Below are 18,537 nucleotides of genomic sequence, written 5' to 3'. Positions count from 1 at the left end.
AACTTGCTGCTATCCACTGAGCACCAGCCTCCAGTACTAAGAATAGCAAACCTTCAACCTGTCCTCATGTCGTACAGAGCTGCAAAGTTCTGAGCAGAGAAAAACTCACAGCTCCTGGTCAGTATTTTCACTTGTTGGCTCTTGCTGTTTCCAGGCTGGGGGTTCAGTATGGGAACCAAGTACCACTTCCACAGCTGGAGAGTCTTTGTGCTGGTGTGTGCTCTGCCCTGTATCGCCTCCCTGGTGGCGCTGAAATTCATGCCTGAGAGCCCGCGGTTTTTGCTGGAGGTAAGGTGATTCATCTCTGATATCTGCAGAGGATGGCAGCTCCCTAATGTGTCACTGTCTGTCTTTGTCCCATCAAACACACAGAGCACAAGCTCAGAGGCAAAGCCACTCCTGTGTGTCTAAACCAGCTCCACAGAGTGCTTGAACCCCAAAGGTTGCAGACTGTGGGGTCAGTCACTGATGATTAGTGTGTCACTGCCAGGTGGGGTACAGAAGGAAGGTATTTTTATCTGTAATTTTATCTGTCCAACAAAGGCACTTTGAAAACATCTCACAGAGTTTGGGCATGGAACTGCTGAATCCTGGTGGTAGAGCAAAGGGTAAAGTACATTTCACCGAGTAAAATACTTAAAGCTCAGAAATCTTAAGCAAGTTTCTGGATCTCCACTTCACAGATGGGAAATGTAGTAGTACATAGTTCAAGCCTGCAAGTGTTTAGCAGAGTTGGGATGAGAGTCCAGTTCTCCTCATCCATCTCCTCTCCTTTCATCTGTTTTTAAAGCTCTATCCCTGACCCCTTTTCTACCTCAGGCAGTTTTAAGACAATTCCTTTCTTAAGCACAGAGATGCTGCACTCTGTGAGTATCAACCATGCCTTCAGCTCTTCAGGTTTCATGCAGCCAAGGCTGCCTGTGTGCTTCTCTACTATGCTGGACCCCTAGAATTGCTTTCTCTCTGTGCTTTGATAAATTACAGAGCTGGGAGCTTGAACACTTGCTTTCCTTCTCTTTGGTGTTTTCAGATTGGTAAACATGATGAAGCTTGGATGATTCTCAAGCAAGTCCATGACACCAACATGAGGGCCAAGGGCGAGCCAGAGAGGGTGTTCACGGTGAGTTGAGCAAAGGCATTGCTTAAGAAAAGCTGGGCATACCCTCCTTAGTGCAGCACAGCATGACTTTATTTCTCCTCGGGACTCTTTCAATGTAATCTCTCCCCCAGCAACCAGAAAAAGGACTGTGAGAAACATTTTGTGGGTTTAAACTTAGATGCCAGTCTGTTTTTCCAAGAATTAGTCAAGTCTGTCAATTGCAGAAAGTACTCTTCATTCCTGATGTTACTCTACATCCTTTAGACCAGTGATTTCTCAATTATGCACGTGTTTAATTAGCTTGCTCTAAGAGATTAAAACAAAATAAGAGACATATTAGCCATGTGGGAGACCTGAGTCACTCCTTTCTCCATTCTGGCTTCTAATCAAAGTCTGATTAAACTTCACGTACTTTCTAATGAGCTTTCCAAACTCCACCTGCCTCATATCCAGTCTTTAATCTCTCCAAGGGAAAGTGGGATGAGTGGCTATTACTCATTGGCCTCTGCTTGTTGTGAAAAAGGTCACACCAGCAGAGTCATTAACAGTAAAATCAGAGGAAAGGTTTATGCTGGGGTTAGCTAGCTGCAAATTACTATAATTCAGTGTTAAAATCCTGGTGAGCCAGCCAGGGAAGAACTCTTGATTTATTCTTTTAAAGATGAGAGCACACATGCTTTTAAAGGATGGAAAAAAAGGAGATACACTTGTGGGTGAAACATGTATTTTTGATCAAGAAGGAAAGCAACACTCCGTGTTCAGAAGGGTTGTCAGGAGACTGTGCCCCTTGGGAGTGATCCTTCAAGGAAAATAAAATTTCATATCTGAGCATGACAACTGCATGCAGGTTCATGTAGGATCTTAATGAGCATGTGTTATTTTTAGGCTACCAACCATTTGAGTAATGCCAGCCCTGATGGCAAAGGTGAGAAGTGGTTTTCTTCAAATCCACCACCGGCTTTGCTGTAACGCTGAGCTGGGAAATGAAGCTCAACTATAAATATATATAAATATATATATATATATCTCACAAAGTAGGGCACTATGAGAGTCTGAGCTGAGTAGGAGAATGAAGGAGCTGCTGTACAGCCCCCATTGGTGCTGGTTACTCCGTGCCACAGAGCCACGACTGCAGTGGAGGAGCTGAGCTGGGTGTCGCACCTCGAGGCTGAGCCGAGATGTACTGACACCCGCTGGCACAGGAGGCTGATCACTGCTCCTGGTGTGCCACAAACTGTCAGGGTTTGTGCTTTTCTGACAGGCCAGAAGCTGTCAGTTTGTGGTGAGTCAGCCTGTACGGGACAGCTCCCAGATCTGACATTTAATCGGTGCCAGGAAGAGGAATGTGGAGACTCCAGAGCTGAGCCAAGGCGCTCGTTCACACTCAGAAATTTATTCAGCAGATTTTCGCCTCCTCCGTGTGTTTACAAACAGTTCTGTTTGTCTTGAATATGTCCTTTAATTAAATTTACTAAGCAAATATTTACTGGGATCCATTTGTAAGTTTTACTGAGCAGTCCAGTTCAGGTATTCAGCAGTGAAAATTCAGATTCTTTTGGTGAAGCAAACTGGCTGCATTGTGTGGGCTCACTTGATGGCAGGATACATTTTCAGCTGCAAAGATTCCCATCTACACATTCATTTGTCATAGTTCTGTCAGTGGTATTTAAAAGATGATGAATGACAAATGTTCCTGCTGGTTGTCTTAAAAGAATGAAATCCTGAGGACAGAATTTGGGTACAAGTGGCTGATCTTGGAGATAATTTTTACTATACTTTCTGAGTCCTGATTTGTAGTGGGAATCTGAAGATAGAGAAATAAAGTAGTATACAGGAACACTAGCTAGCAAATGAAAGATTGAAGTGGACATGATGTATTTAAAATATTTCATGGAAGAAGAGAGAGAGAGAGAGGATGAAGGGATAGATGAAAAGAAGGAAGCAAGGCTTATTTCTGTTAATAAGCCTTGCTGTAATTAAATCAATGAGCTCAATTGCTAATGCTAACTTTCAAGGAAAAAATAATATGGGTTATTAGGTAGAAACATTGCCCAGAAAACAGTGGAATTTAAATCCACCCAAGATCAATTCTAGAGACTGCAGTCCAATTTTTTTCCTCTTTTTTTTTTTCCCTCCAGGTTTCCTATATCAAAACTCCAAAGCAAGTAGATGAATTTATTGAAATCCAGAGCTCAACGGGGACCTGGTACCAGCGGTGGCTGGTCAGAATCACAACTACTTTAAGACAGGTAAAGAGAAGAAAAAAACTTCACACAGTGCTCCAGTGCCTCCTTGCTTCAGGTCATTGTATCTTGAAACCCTGACTACCACCTCAGAAAATCTTCTGGTTTTTGCAAGAGCTCTAATCTGAGTGCCATGCTGCCAGCCAGGCCCCAAAATGCCCCTGTGAGCATCACTGCCATCCAGCAGTGCAGAGTTTCCAGGAGCAGCCACAGCCCCAAGCACTTGGCTCTCCTCCTGAGCAGATAAATATTGATTTTCTCTCCCCAAGCCTTAAGTGGAATTGCCACCTGCAGTGGAGGCAGAAAGTGCTTGCTCTTTGTTCCTGCTGAGACCAAGTTTCTAAGAATATTGTATTGTCTCCTGGGTTAATTTAACCTTTCACACCTGCTATACTGCTCACCTAATGCCCATGTAGGACTGTGGAAACCTTGTAAAACTTCTAGTCTTGAAGGATGAGCTGAAAATAAAGGAAAGTTCTTCTTAATAGCAATGCAGGTGCTACACTATCACTATACTTTTGTGTCAAGATAAGAGCTTGAGGAGTTGCATCCCCTCATGTTCTTGATAGCATTTTCTGCAATGAGTCAAGAGCAGATCTTGGTTTGCCTCCTGCTTGGCTTCGTCCCTACCTGATTTCATCTTATACCTCCTAAAGTGCCAGCTGTGTTTGGGCTTTTGCTCTTCAGAGAGCTTTTGATCTCAGTTTGAAAGCACTCCTGACACCATACATATATTTGAAAAGATAAAGTTGTCAGAGGGTCTGAGAACAATCTCATATCCACATTTGGTGATATAACCTAAGAGAGACACTGCCTCATACCCAGCCCTGATCATGCACTCCAGCTCATTACAGAGGGCTCAGATCAAGTACTCTGGCACTGAGCTGAATAAGTGATTTTTTTGAGCCATTTACTCAATAAATATAATTTTGAAAAAACACTGAATATGAGCCACACATCTGACCTTCCTCTAATGAACCCATTTTTCTGACATGAAGTTTATGATGCACTCAGAAATTAAGCTGTCAAGTGTCTGCTGGGGTGTCCTGGCAGCTAATTCCTTCTTGTGGATTTGTAGGTCTGGGACAACGTGCTATATTGTTTAACAGCCCAGTACAGGATGAACACACTGATGCTGGCTGTGGTTTGGTTTACAATGGCCTTAAGGTAAGGAAGATACTTCTTTATATTTTTCAGGAAACTAAAGCATTATTCAGAGTCTGAATAGTTATTTACACATGTAAATAAACTATTACAAAATTAATCCTGGTCTTATTTTAAAGAGTCTTTGTAAACTAAGCCTTGCTCTCCTACAAATATTGATCAATCTGACTGCTTTATATGAAGTACAAGGTGCTTTGAACAAATCAGGACTTGAGAAGTGGTTGGTAGCACAGTAATAGATTGACTTTCTCACCTTTAGATCTTTCATTTGATCTTGTCCACACACACAAAAAAAGACACAACCCTACCAGACTCTCAGCTGTTCCTTAGTCTAGATCAAAACCACTCAGGGGAGTCTAAATCTAAACTACCAGTAAATTTTGTTTAACTCTCACTTGAATTGCACACTTACAGAAATCAGCCCAGTTTGTTTATTCTCTGCTAATTTAATGGGTAACACAGTTTGCACACTTCTGTATTCCCCAGCCAAGGGGAACTGAAATGAATTGTCCTGCTTCAAGTGAAGGAGAATGGACCAAAATTCTTCTGAGATCAGCAGGGAGCTTAGAGCACAAAACCACTTTGCTCAGTCCTGTGTCAGAACTGAGCAAGGATTTGTGTCAGACGTGCATCACATTTGGAGTTTAACAAGTTTACAAGCTGTGAAGTGGGTCTTTGGAAGAATCTTGTGTCCTGATGTGTCTCCCAACCCTGCTGCAGTTACTATGGCCTTATTGTCTGGTTCCCTGACATGATCCGCTATTTCCAAGACGAGGCATATGAATCCCGGGTGAAGATCTTTGATGAGGAAGAAGTGTCCCATTTCACCTTTAATTTCACCCTGGAAAACCAGATCCATAGAAATGGAGAATACAGGAATGACAAGTAAGTGAACAGAATTTGCTTTGATGTTTTCAAACTGAAATAAATTTCTAGAAAGCTCTTTCTTTTCCATTTTCCATTAACTTAAACTTCTCTGTTGTTCTTTTGGACACTCAATCTAAATCTCTCAAGTCCCAGAGGCAGTTTTTGAGAGACAAAATTTAATTTTAATCCTTTTTTTTCCACCTACTTTGCCACTGTCACTGGCTTCTGCAGAACCCAGGGGATGCCTGTGGGTCATCCTGCTTCCAGCATCCCTGTGTTGGGATCAGGGCAGCAAGTGCCCACCTGGCCGTGCTGGGCAGCCCTGCATGCAGAGGTGACTTCTTTTTCCTTAGCCCACACTGACATCTACTGGGCTTGGGCAGCCACTGGTAATGAACTTGCTGCTGTAGTTCCAAAATAAAAAGCTGTTTCTTCCATTGCTTTCCTTCCCTTTTTCCTCCTATTTGGGCTGGCCTTGTTTTTTCTTCTGCATCCAGCCTGGACCCCAACCACTCTATGTTCCACAGCAGTGTAAATCCTGGTCATTCCATTACTACTATTCAAAATCCCAATAAAATCCCAATAAAAAGGAAATTCCAATAAAAAGGAAAAATATCCCTCTGTAATTTCTGTGATCTCATTGCCCCAGGCAGACCTAACAGGATGCTGCTCCAGCTGCCTTGCTGGAAGGAGCTCCTCCCCATGTTCAATGTTACACAAAACACTCATTGTTTTAATCTTCACAGCTGAAACCACATCCCATTGTTCAGCCAGGTTGTTCCAATCCCCTCAGAAATCATTTTCTTGCTATATATTTTATATATTTGGTGAGGGACCCCAACATGTGTCCTCATGTCCTTCCATACACCTTCCCTGCAACAAGGAGCTGAGCTTGATGATGCAAACCAAGCCCCACAATTCCTGTTCCCCAAAAGAAAGTGGTTAGAAGTGTATGTTGGTCAAATTTAGGGATTGGGGACATTTTTCTTATGCCTACAGGAGGTGCAGAATTTTCACTAACCTCATTGAGAATTAAGGATACTCAGCACCTGGCTGGATGAAGACATAAAACTGTGATGTAAATCACTATTCTCCCACCTTGGCCCTCTCCATTTCCAATACTCAAAACCTCATCAAGCTAAATTGCAGTAATGCCCAGAAATTATCTGAGAATGGTTTACAGCTGTGTTTGCTCTGCAGCCCTTGGCTGTGAGCTAGAACTCCATGGATCACCAGGACGTTGCTCTGTGAGGCTTCTAAAGTTGGATGTTAAGAAAGCAAACTGCAGGAGGGAAAATGGGTTTGAACAGCCTTTAGGAGTAAATACATTACAAGTAAATACATCACTGAGAAAATGCAGAACAGCTTAAGTTTTGCTGTAACCTTTGAGACCCTCTACATGGAGCAAAACACTTGAATAATCTTCTCATGGTATTTTGTGCATTAATAATTTCTGTTATTAGGCTCAGTCAAGAAGCCCTGCAGTGCTCATTTAAAGGTGTAAACAACCATCATGTTACGCTGTGTTAAAAGTGCTCAACTCAATTAAGCTGCAGAGTATATGTTAGAAGGCTTTTTTTCATCTGGTGACAGTCATGGCCTCTTTAACTGGAGCAATAATGCTTGTTCTTAATAGCTCTTTACAGCCTCTAAACATGTCTGTGCATTACCTAATACATCTTCTCAGTGTTCCTGCAAAACCTCACAGGTAAATCAATATTGTGTCATCCTTCAGGCAGCCAGGTCAGACATGTCACACTTCCCATCAGAGGAGAAATCAATCACCTGACACAGTTTATTATTTTTAGTGAAATCTGTTTTCATTGCATGGTAAGTAAGAAACCTCAAACAGAGATGGTTACAAGCAGAACTCAGATTATCTCCCCATTCTCTGCAGAATCCCTGCTGCATTTTCACTTTAAAAATCACTTTGAGTTTAAACAACTGTCAGAAACCTTTCACCAAATGGCTCAATAGGCTCCTGATAATGTCTGGTTTTATTTATGATGGAGGAAGGGGGAGACTAAGGAAGGCAGCAAGGTCAGCTCATGAAGGAAATACCCTGCATTGAGTGAAATTCTGTCATCTTCAGACAGATTAGGACTGAACAAGAGAGGATTTGTGTCCCCTCAGCTTTAGAAGTGCATTTTCTCAGATGTGATTATTTCGAGGAATAGAAAAACTGCACAAATCCTAAAAGATCCATGTCTCTTCTCAAAAAAAAATACTCTTCAGACCCTTCCCTCTTAGTAAAACACAGAAGGAGCTGGAGTGAGTTATACATTCAAGCAACACCTTTTCTGTAAATGACACTAGAAATTAGAATTAGTGCTCTGTCTCTTGAAACAGCCACTGCACACTATGCAGTGTAGAAAATATCTTAAAGCACAGAGTGAAGTTCTGTTTCCTGCCCCACAGATTTATTGGCATGAAATTCAAGGAAGTGAGATTTGAGGATTCATTATTTGAGGATTGCTACTTTGAAGATGTGAGATCCAGTGAGACCTTCTTTGAAAACTGCACCATCATCTCTACTGTCTTTTATAACACCGGTAATGGGATTCCTGCTGTGGTGTCACCTCTGTAGCTAGGAACTTTTTTTTATCAGAAAACTATTTTATTAGAACTATTTTATTTGCTTTCTGGGAGAAAGGATGGTAGGGATCTGCATGTTTGAGTGTGTGCTGGATAATGAGAGTGATGCTGGAGGAAAAGAGTGTGATGCATTTGGAAGGAGACCTCAGGTGGCTCCATCAGAGATTTTGGTCCCATGGCTTCTGGTGTCTCTGGGTGCTGTATGGGAAATGCAAAATTCTGTGCTCAGGCAGGTTAAAGTGATGGCAAAATTCTCAGCACTTTACAGCTCTACTCATTAAAACTGGCTTAAAATATAATTTCAAGCCACCAGCAGTTGAAGATCATCATCAGTAAAATAAGTCACTAATTTATATCAAAAGTCAAAATTTATATAAAATTCACTTTAAAAAGTCACTAATTTATAAAAAAAAAAAAGCTCTTAACTTCTACTCTAATAAAGAACAAATGATAATGCTATGAGAACCAAAGCCTGCATTGCCCTGTCCTTGTGGCATGGGGATGCTGGTTCAGGTGACTCAAAAAATAAAAGGCGTGTAAGAGCTTGCATCTGCCAGGAGCCAAAGACTCAGCTAGAGTTCACCACTCTAATAAATTTCCACTGAAATAAATGCTCCCTGGCCATTTCCATTGGATGAGAAACTTCTCTGGGGTCTTTGGTTTGGTCCTTGCTGTTGTATGGGAGTTCAGCCAAGCAGGGTCAAGCCTTTGCCTCTTTCCCTCACAGATCTCTACGAGCACAAATTCATCAACTGCAGGCTCATCAACAGCACCTTCATGAAGGAAAAGGAAGGCTGCCACATCGACTTTGAGGAGGACAATGATTTCCTGATCTACCTGGTCAGCTTCCTGGGCAGCCTGTCTGTGCTGCCAGGCAACATCATCTCTGCTCTGCTCATGGACAAAGTCGGGAGGATAAAGATGATTGGTGAGTGGGGATGGTGGTGATGGGGAAGGACAGGGTGGAGCTCAGCCCTGCTCAGTGTGTCTGCACACTGGCCTGGCTCTGCTGGGAATGAGTCATCCCCAAAACAAAAGGAGCAGAAGGATAAAGACTAGAGGGTCAGGCAGGTGATCCATGGCAGTAAGTGACCAACTCCCCACCTCCTCACTCTGCTTTTCTGTGTGTCTGTAACTTTTTTTTTAATTTATTTTGCCTTTTGTGTCAAATCCTGCATGTTTTTGCAGTGTTCAGCAAATCAGGGTCAGAGCTAAAAAAGGAGCTCTTGGTCCTGTTGAGTTGCTGCTGAAGTCCAAAGCCTCTGTATAAATAAATGAACATGTTGCTTGTAGCAATGAATATTCACAAAGGTTATTTGATGTGGCAGCTTGACAGCCTAGGAGTTTCCTCTTTTGGTTTTTTATCTGATTTTCAAAGGATTGCACAAGCAGCTTCAGAGACCATATGGTAAATTAACTGACCATGTCACAGCCAAGAAAGGAGCCCACTTTAGCATCATGAAAATAAGTTATCAAGTTATCACCTTATCAGCTTCATGAATACTTTGGGAATTGCTGGTGCTGCAGCCTCCAGGGTTCAGACCTTGCTCTCATCCCATGATATGGGAATCATGCCCTGAGGGACAGCCACAGGAAGGTAATAAAATCAGGGATGTGGCTCAGGGGTAAGGGATGAATCACTCTCTTGAGCTCTTCTCTCTCCTCTGAGAACAGAGAGAAGGTTTAGCTCAGCCTCACCTTCAGACAGGTTAAAATAGAGCAAGATGAGTGTCTCAGGAATTTACACTGAGGGAAAATGAGCATTCATGTGGTGAATTTGAAAAAGGCACAAACAAACCAGAGGGTCTGTGAGAAATAAACTAGAGAAAGCTGAATGAGAATCAGATTGTCCATCCTGCAAACATGTCAGCGTTTCAGCATTTTCATCTGGAATTGAGATGACAGCTGGAGCCCTAAATGCTTATTTCTCCTGCAAAAAGAAGAGAACGGGACAAAAATTAGTAATGACATGCTGAAATGCTTCACTATGGAATTTCCAATTGAAAGAGCCTTCTGGCATCCCACCTGTATCACTCTGAGGAACATATTATTTCTGGTCAGCCTAACAGGAAAACTGAATTTCTCCTTTGTGTTGTGTGCCTTGCTGGGGCTTCAATTCATTTTTATCACGTCCTGCCAAACTTTATCTTGTAGAAATCAGCAGATCTCTTGGTGCCCTCACCAGTGCTGGGCTGGGCTTTTGCAGCAGGGGGAATATCCACACCACACTGTGGGGATGTGGTCTGGCCTTGTACCATGGAGGAGAAGTGGAAAAGGAGTCCTGCACAGCAGCTTTTCATAGGCAGGCCACTGCATGATGCAACAAAACGTCCAAATTGAAGCACTTTAGTTAAACTTCAGCATCCAAATAATTTTGGATGGCGCTAAATTGACTCCAAAAACACCAAACAACAGAGAAAATTGTTTGCTTTCCTGGTAATAAATGGAGATTTTTCAGTGATAACAGAACATTCTGGTGAAAAATAGTTTAATTTTTCCCAAATTTTATCTTTCAGTTGAAAATTCCCAATGGGGTAGAAAGCAGTGATGTAGCTATTAATATTTCTGAATCTGAACTGTGCCTAACTGAGCATGAATGCTCTCACTTTCTCCCTCGGTGATGTTCATAAAATTATGGCTCCTGTGCAAATGTGCCATGAAATCTAATGATGTTCTTATAATTAAAAGAGACCTCAAGTGCTTCATACAAGTGACTGTAAATTATCCTAATTGGGACTAGAAATGTGTCAAGTGATACGATATGAAATGCACAAGCTTATCACTTGAAACTCAAGTTGAAAAACCTTCACAATGATGCTTGCTCCTCATTGACTTTCATGTTTACTTGCCTCTGCTCTTCCTGGGTCCATCTGGAAGTCTGAGATGCTGGAAGCCTGCCTGGAAAAGCCTGTCTTCACAGTCTTTGTAGAGCAGAACTATCAGCGAGATCAGGTGGACATTGAGAACGTTTCCAGGCTGGCTTCCAGCATCAGAGAATGGCAGATAGGTGGCATCAAGGTGGTTTTGGATCCTCACAGATTTAATACTTATTGGGATGAAATGCCATCACTTGAAAGCCATCTTTAACAAATGTATTTGCTCAGCTGTTGTCGCTATGGGACACGAAACAGTACGAGCGCACACACGGCTACTCTCAAGGTGAAGAAAAGGGAAGTTTATTTTCTGACTTTAACATTTATAGTTTTCTAAAAGTGACAGTGGATTGGAGGGTGAAAGTGTCACCTCTCCAATGACACTGGACAAGCCAACAGTCTATCAAAGTTGAAGAGAATAAAAGAATGCAAAACAATAAGCTATTTACAGAAAGCGTGTGAGAAAGTTTGCTACAAGAACGCAGACATCAGAAGGCTTAGAAAATCTTAAAAAATCAGAGTGATTTCCACAAGCTGTGGACAGGGGAAGAGCACAACCAGGCAACAAGCTGTGGCAGTGTTTTTCTGTTGGTTTCCCCCCCTGCAGGCGGCTCGATGCTGATCTCAGCCGTGTGCTGCTTCTTCCTGTTCTTCGGGAACAGCGAGTCGGCGATGATCGGCTGGCAGTGCCTCTTCTGCGGGGCCAGCATCGCCGCCTGGAACGCCCTGGATGTCATCACCGTGGAGCTCTACCCCACCGACAAAAGGTGCTCAGAACATGTCTCCCTTAATCCCCGCCCTCTGCCTAGTCCTCTTGGTTCCCAGCAAAAAAAAAGCTGCCCTAGAGACATTAGGTGGGGGAGCTGTATATTTTTATTTATTTCACTTTCACCAGTCTGTCAGGGCTGTGTAACGCTGGGTCAGAACAGACATTTGCAAGCATAATTCTGCATGCGTGGCAGGTTGAACTCAGGGATCGTGTGGATATATGGAAGTTATGGGCTGATAAATCAAAGAATCATAGAACCATGATATCACAGAATGGTTTGAGTTGGAAGGGACCTTAAAGATCAACTAGTTCTAAACCTCCAAATGAAAGAAGCACTCTGTCATTTCCATGGATGTGCATGGAAATTTGGCCTCTCACACTGCATCCCCATCCTCTTGTCATGACTCATCACTGGGGCAGCCCTCCCACCCAAAACCTGGAGAAAGCCATGTACACAGAGTGATTTGGGACCTGGGGAAGAGCAGGAGACTTCGGGACAATGTCCTGCAGATTAAGTCTTTCCTTATATCATTATAAGATCCTTTTTGCCTTTTTCAGACTCTTGGGGCAAGTCAGAAATGAAGGAGAGAGACTGTACATTAAAAGTAGTGGGCTTTTAGCTGCTGGGTGAAACAGAATTTAGAGGAGAGCTGTGGTTGCTTCTCTGGTGACAATCCAGTCCAGGCAGCCCTTGGAAGGGCTTTGAGGAGATCTAGAGCAGATTTTGTCCTGCTGTCTTTAGGGAGGGCAGAGGCTGACAGAATGGGCCACTCAAGGCCCCTAGAGTGGGTCACTCTAGGAAGAAGGTGAGATGAGAAGAAATGGGTGCACACAGACATTCTCCTCATTCACACAGACACAAAAAACAGCTGCATCTATTTATCTACTTATTTATTCCACCCAGTTTTACTTGCTGCAAGCGTAGCCTGGGCAACATAGGAGCATTCACAAAATTACCCATCCAAAACCTTGTGTAGTTGTGCCAGAACCTGCCTCCCAACCATTGCTTTCTGCTTTTCCTCCCCACAGGGCAACAGCCTTTGGCATCCTCAATGGGCTTTGCAAGTTTGGTGCCATCCTGGGGAACTCCATCTTCTCCTCCTTCGTAGGGATAACCAAGGTGGTTCCCATCCTTCTGGCCTCCTCTGCTCTGGTTGGGGGTGGCCTGCTGGCTCTGCGCCTGCCAGAGACTCGAGAACAGGTCCTGATGTGAGCAACAGAGGCCGTGGGGGCTTGTGGGGGGTGGGGGCAGATGTAGAAGAAGAACACAAAACAGCCACATCTGGAAAACCCAAAACGTTCATCCTGCGCTGTTCTGTCGGTACCTCAAAGCGAGACGGCAGAGGGGAAGAAGAACAAAGAACAACCCGCAGGGATTTCAACAAAACCATCGTTCCTGACCTTATTACAGCCACGACTGGTGCATGCAGCCCCACACACCCCTTGCAGAGCTTGGGTTCCACCCTGCCTGTGCTGGGAGCCCCCGCTGTCCCTGTCCATCGCCCTGCAAGGACACCAGAGGCAGACAGCAGCTCTGTGCCCGCGTGGAGGACAGACAGGAGGGCAGACCCGACCCTCCTGCCCTGCCCAGCCATCCAGCTGTGCTCAGACACACAGAGCATCCAGGGAGGGCAGGTGACAAACCTGCTCGAGGTGAGCTCCAGCAATAGGGCTAACAGTCGCAGATGTGGCCACTGGCCCCAGCTGTCTTGATTTTGGGATTACCACTCCACCCACCTGGAAGAGTGAGAGTCCTGATTCATCGAGGATGTGAGGGTGGGTGCTCAGCTATCTCAGAAGACTCAGAGCTTCAAAGCCCTTTACTGTCTTCACTTGGGCACAGGGAATTACTAGACACTTTCTTGCTGTGGAAGAGAAATATCTAAATAATTATATATATATATATATGTATGTGTATTTACACCTACTTGCAAACTTACATACACCCATTGAAGTGATCAGCTATTAAAATTAGGACTTTTAATTTCTGCACCCTTAAGAGGATTTTAAGAGTGACACTAAAATCCCAATAATTCAAGATTATCAGAAGTCATGACCAATTTAGTGACACTTTGCTCTTTACATCCAGATACCAAATATTTAAATGTATTATTGGCTGGGAATATATATTTCTATAATGATTAAGAGGGTTTTTTCCTTACAGCTTTCACAGAGGAGAAATTGATATGATATTGGAGCATTCCACAAACCAAATGTGTACATATTATCCAGTGTAAATAGGGGATTTTTGCCTAATACCTAGAGAATGGTAACTGTGAATTTACCAGCATTTTAGCCATATTATTTGAAGAATATGATGCTTGATTTTCTAATATACTTGGGTCTCATTGAAACACTGTAAGCACAGTTACTTAAAGCCATTTAACTTGTTACACAGGGAATGCACACAGCAAGCTTTCACTGTACAGAACATTAAATTCCCCATTAAGTGGCACAGTTTAGCTTGATATCCTGTGGAGAACATTTCTCAAATTCGTGTGCCCTTTTTATCATACCAGTTAAGTCCTGTTGCACCTAGAGGCAAAGTGAGTTGTGTATTTTAGGGTGTGTTTTCTTGGGAAACCAGAAGGAAAAGCACCCTGCTCAATAACACACCAGTGCTCACAATGGATGAGATAACACTAATTACACCCTTTCAACAACTCAGAATTGATCTGAAACCACCACATAGTGCAGCTCATTTGTCAAACCAGGATATTCTGTGACATAAAAAAGTTCTTTTGTACTTTTCCTGGTGATCTTCTCATTTACCTTTTCTTGGATCTCCTTTTGTCGGTTTTTGTTTGGTTTTGGTTTTTTTGGTGACTTTTTTTTTTTTTTTTTAAGAAAACCAAGCAAAGCTAGGCTTGGATGCTGCAGGAGTGATGTCTCACACCCCTGCCTTTGGCTGCACAGGCACAGCCCCTTGCACTTAGGCCCCAGGGCCAGCCCAGGCTGCACAGGGACACAGCGTGGTGCTGCTGAAGGACACAGCAGGGGTAGATCACAAGCAGCAAATCCTTGCCAATGAGGCAAAAGCCTCTAATGAGCATCACTTTTATCATTGTGTCAATCAGGGATAAACACTCATGGATCAGCTGGGCTACAATGGGCTGTTTGAGATTTTTGACCTTTATTCTGAGGTTTATGAAATTGATGAAATCACAAGCTGCTATAATAGCTGAGCTTATTATGCATAATTTCTTGATTTTATGGGTAGCTTAGGCTTTTTTTTATTATTATTTATTTTATTTGTCTTCAAAACAGCAAGGTTCCTTCTCTAAGGTAGGAGTGAATGTAATTATGTCCTTTGGCAGCAGTTCACAGCTTCTGTTCAGAATTACAGACGAGAATGTGAGTTTTTTTTCTCTAAGAATATCTGGTCCTTTTGCATGATGAGAAACAGTTTAAATATGTATTTTAACACAAAAGGTCACCATGACCTTTAGGCTTCATCCTCTTTGTTGGGCTGTGCTTGCCAATTACCACATTGCAAATGGACAGAGGGGGAGAAATTTTGTATCGTTTTCTGGACTATTCGTTTGTGCAGCTCTGAGGAGCTAGAAACTATTTGTCTAAATATTTATTTTGCATAGCATTCCTATTTACATGTCACCCAATGCTCACAGCAAACCTGTTTGTGTCCTCCATTGACATTTTGCAGTGACATTAATGACATCATTTATTTTGCAAAACTTCCCTGTTAATTTCCAGAGAAGGAAGAAATTGAAATCATGAGGAGATAGAAATGGCAAGGTAATATTAGGAAATATTATCCAATATTAGAAACCTTTCTTCCTTAAAAAATGGCTCTTTCACAGGCTGCTAAACTTCACCTCACAGACCAGCTGGGACAAGGTAAAGAGTAATGGGATCTCATTGTCAATGTCACCTGGAAATTCTTTGCACCCCTAAAATCCATGGGTGAGTCACTTAAGGACTAAGGGATATTGGATGTGTTGGGACAAGGCTCCTACCCCTGACTTGACCAGGGAGTTTGTGACCAACAGGAGAGAGCAAACACACAGCACAGCTGGCATGTGAGAGCCTGAGATAAAGGACAACAGAGAGCAGAGAAGGAAGAAAGGAAAAGCTGAGGAGAGCTCCCATACCCAGCTGAGGCACACCTAGGGTTGATCTGAATGGATTGCCATTATTCTCAGCTGAAAGGCGGAGGGAACAGGGGGACCCTGGCCAGGCCCTGTGCTGAGCTGGAGATGGCTTGTCCTGGACAGTCCTGCTTCTTCAGGGACGCAGAGATCCAGGGCAGCAGCTCCAGCTCAGGCATTGCATTTGTGACACCTGGGCTGGCATCTCAACTCAGTGGGGACAGGCTTAGTCAATATTCCCAAAGTGTGTATTTGCTGTCCTTGCCATGGTGTAAATCAGTGTAGGTGTCACACTGCTGCTCTCCAGAACAAAACAGCAGCTGGGTGCAGCCCCCTCTTCATTGGCTGGGGTTTGTTTTGGGCTCAGTTTCAAGCCTTGGCCACCTGCTAGGCTTAGCCTCAGTCACAGATCCTTGAAGCTCAAGCAAGGGAAGATTTCTCCTCAGGCACCTCCTCTGATGTCTCAGCTTAGGTTTTGCTGTAAAACCAGCATTGCCCATGCTGTTCAAGGGCAAACACATCTCCTCCCTCAGTTCCCCTGCCCACATCTGCCCTGGTGACTGTCTCTGTCTGGGATACACTGGACCATCCACAGAGAAACCTGCTGACCACAGCTCCCCTGCTGGTCTCTGCACAGCACCATCCCCATGGATTTGTGAACTTCACTGCAACAGGGACACAGAGGAAGGACCAGGGCAGGGGACTTGCCTTAAATCCCAAAGATCTCCTCTAGAGGACAGCTGGATCTCCTCACACACGTGTGGCACAGCAGGACAGCCACTCAGCCAGGGACAGTGTGGCATGGGGAAGGTGAATTTAGGGAACCCAAACTGGCCTGCTGTGGCTTTGTGATTTCAGCTCTACAGCACTGAAGTGGGAGAAGTCCATTGCTGAATTTCTGAGCACACAAACACAGGCTTTTATAGGAACACCAAGCACTGTTGATACTATTGTTAAAGACCAGTGGTGTTAGAGTTCTGTCTCCTGTTGATTTAACAGGTTGTGGTATTGTGATTTATTTACTCCACTTGTGCAGGACAGCTCCTGTTGCTGCCTTTGGCTCTGCTACATCCTAGAGGTGGTGGCTGCATCTTGTGCTGGGTGGGGTGAGCCCCTCCTTGCCCATATCAACATCACTCTTTGAAATTCCTTGAAATGCTATGGGACTGACAAATGGTGGTGCATTGGATCTTTTGGACTATGAGGAGGGTCAGTCTTGGAAAACCCACCTGCAGTGGCAGAAGTTCTGCACACTGGGAAGTGCTCAGGCATCCTGATGTCCTTCAGTGATGCTGGAGAGGCACTGAGGGATGACCCCGAGCCTGGGAGTGGCCCAGCCCCAAGGCTGCCTTCACACAAGGGCACAGAGCAGGACTGCATGGAGCTGAGCTTTCTGCAGACTCCAGGTCCCTTCCAGGTCCTGCTTTGAGACCTCCAACAGCAGAGTATGCTCTGATGCTCTTAAGGAGTCCTTTTATATTCCCTGCTCATGTCCTTTGACTTTCCAAAGGAGTCACAAAACCTGAGAGGATATTTTTAGGTTTATGTAGATTTGAGCCCTATGTATTTTATTTTGCATTAAGTTTCTCCCTCAGTTTCTCACCCTTATATTATTAGCAAATGCTGCTTTTAGGAAGAATCAAGCCTGGGAACTGTGAAGGAAACAAAATGAAATTAATTTCTTTGCTGTATGTGATGCTAGTGCTGTATAAATGTACACACACTGCAAGTTCCACTGTAAATAACACCTGGTGTCGTGCTTTAATGGAAAGTTTCATTTAGATGTTCTGTCAACTCTGTGTGTGAAATAGCCAATTCCAGTCCCTTGGTTCCTTTTCTTCATTTTAAACCATCTTTTATTTTTTTTATTTGATCTGTGTCTGGTCGTCACTGGAAATTGCAGCTGTTCCAATGGATTTGTTTTTGTTCTCTCTGTCACATTAAAAGGCTGGAAGAAAAAGAATGGCTCTGGTAGTGTTTGTGTTTAATGAACACTTTGAGCCTTTTCACAAGGGCTCTACTGGGTAACTTTGTACCCTGACACTGCAGGGGCTTTCTTTGATGTTTGCTACTTGTTCATCCTCCTCCTTTCATACAATCCCAACTCAATTAAGTCTGCCTTCTATCACAATCCTTTCATACCATGGACTACCAAACACAGGACACAAGAAAATCTTTACCCTGAGACATTTTCTGGTAGGAGGAAGTACAAAATATCTTCAAATGCTGTGCAAGACCAAAAAGCTAAACTCTGCTTTGTAACAGGAATGCCTCCCCAAAGAAGCAATGTTTTTGAGGCTTGGCACACCCTTTGACCACAGCACACTCCCTTCTCAGGTGCATTTCTGGGGATGAGAGCTCTTTCTCTCTATTTGCAGCTCTTTGTATACATTTAACTGCCCAGGCCATGCTTTCAGAGCAATGATACAGACAGCAGCAACTGCACAGGAAAAGAGCCCATGGCACAAGCAGTGGAGGCTGGCTGCCAGACCGTGGGGCTTATGTAAGAGTTTCTTTATGTAAAACATTAAATGCAGTAATCTCCCTTGTCCTAGGCCCACTGAAGGGTTTTGATTTGAGTCAGCTCTGGCTTGTTGTTAAGAAATTCAAGTGCTGAAAAGCTGTTGGGTAAATCATTGATTACACATCACATCCACTGCAACATGCTAAAGGTAATATTAAAATGGGAGATAAAGAGCCAGAGAGATTGGAAATGTAATAAAGAAACCCTGAAGGTATTTCCATCGTCAGGGGACTAAACCAGCATTTTCCCTCAGCTTGGGTTCAGCTGATAGGACCTGTCTGGGCTGGGGTTTCA

At 43.6% G+C, this 18,537-nt stretch overlaps 1 protein-coding gene across 3 annotated transcripts in view; it reads left to right on the top strand.

Annotated features, from left to right (window-relative positions):
- Positions 1–17,682, top strand: part of SV2B (synaptic vesicle glycoprotein 2B) — a 65,893-nt gene extending 48,211 nt beyond the window's left edge. For all 3 annotated transcript variants that reach the window (XM_071441285.1, XM_071441286.1, XM_071441284.1), the window contains exons 5-13: positions 155–288; positions 1,031–1,120; positions 3,238–3,348; positions 4,421–4,509; positions 5,227–5,391; positions 7,792–7,925; positions 8,696–8,896; positions 11,449–11,608; positions 12,640–17,682. In XM_071441285.1, the coding sequence (XP_071297386.1) occupies positions 155–288; positions 1,031–1,120; positions 3,238–3,348; positions 4,421–4,509; positions 5,227–5,391; positions 7,792–7,925; positions 8,696–8,896; positions 11,449–11,608; positions 12,640–12,823 (1,268 nt within the window). In that variant the 3' untranslated portion in view covers positions 12,824–17,682. The remainder of the gene's footprint in view (positions 1–154; positions 289–1,030; positions 1,121–3,237; positions 3,349–4,420; positions 4,510–5,226; positions 5,392–7,791; positions 7,926–8,695; positions 8,897–11,448; positions 11,609–12,639) is intronic.
- Positions 17,683–18,537: the final 855 nt, after the last annotated feature.

This window comes from Agelaius tricolor, unplaced genomic scaffold (assembly GCF_023055355.1).
Source record: "Agelaius tricolor isolate 1412-34295 unplaced genomic scaffold, bAgeTri1.0.p SCAF_16, whole genome shotgun sequence".
Lineage (NCBI taxonomy): Eukaryota > Metazoa > Chordata > Aves > Passeriformes > Icteridae > Agelaius > Agelaius tricolor.
Note: the sequence above shows the minus strand (reverse complement) of the source record. Positions and strands in the feature narration are given on the sequence as shown.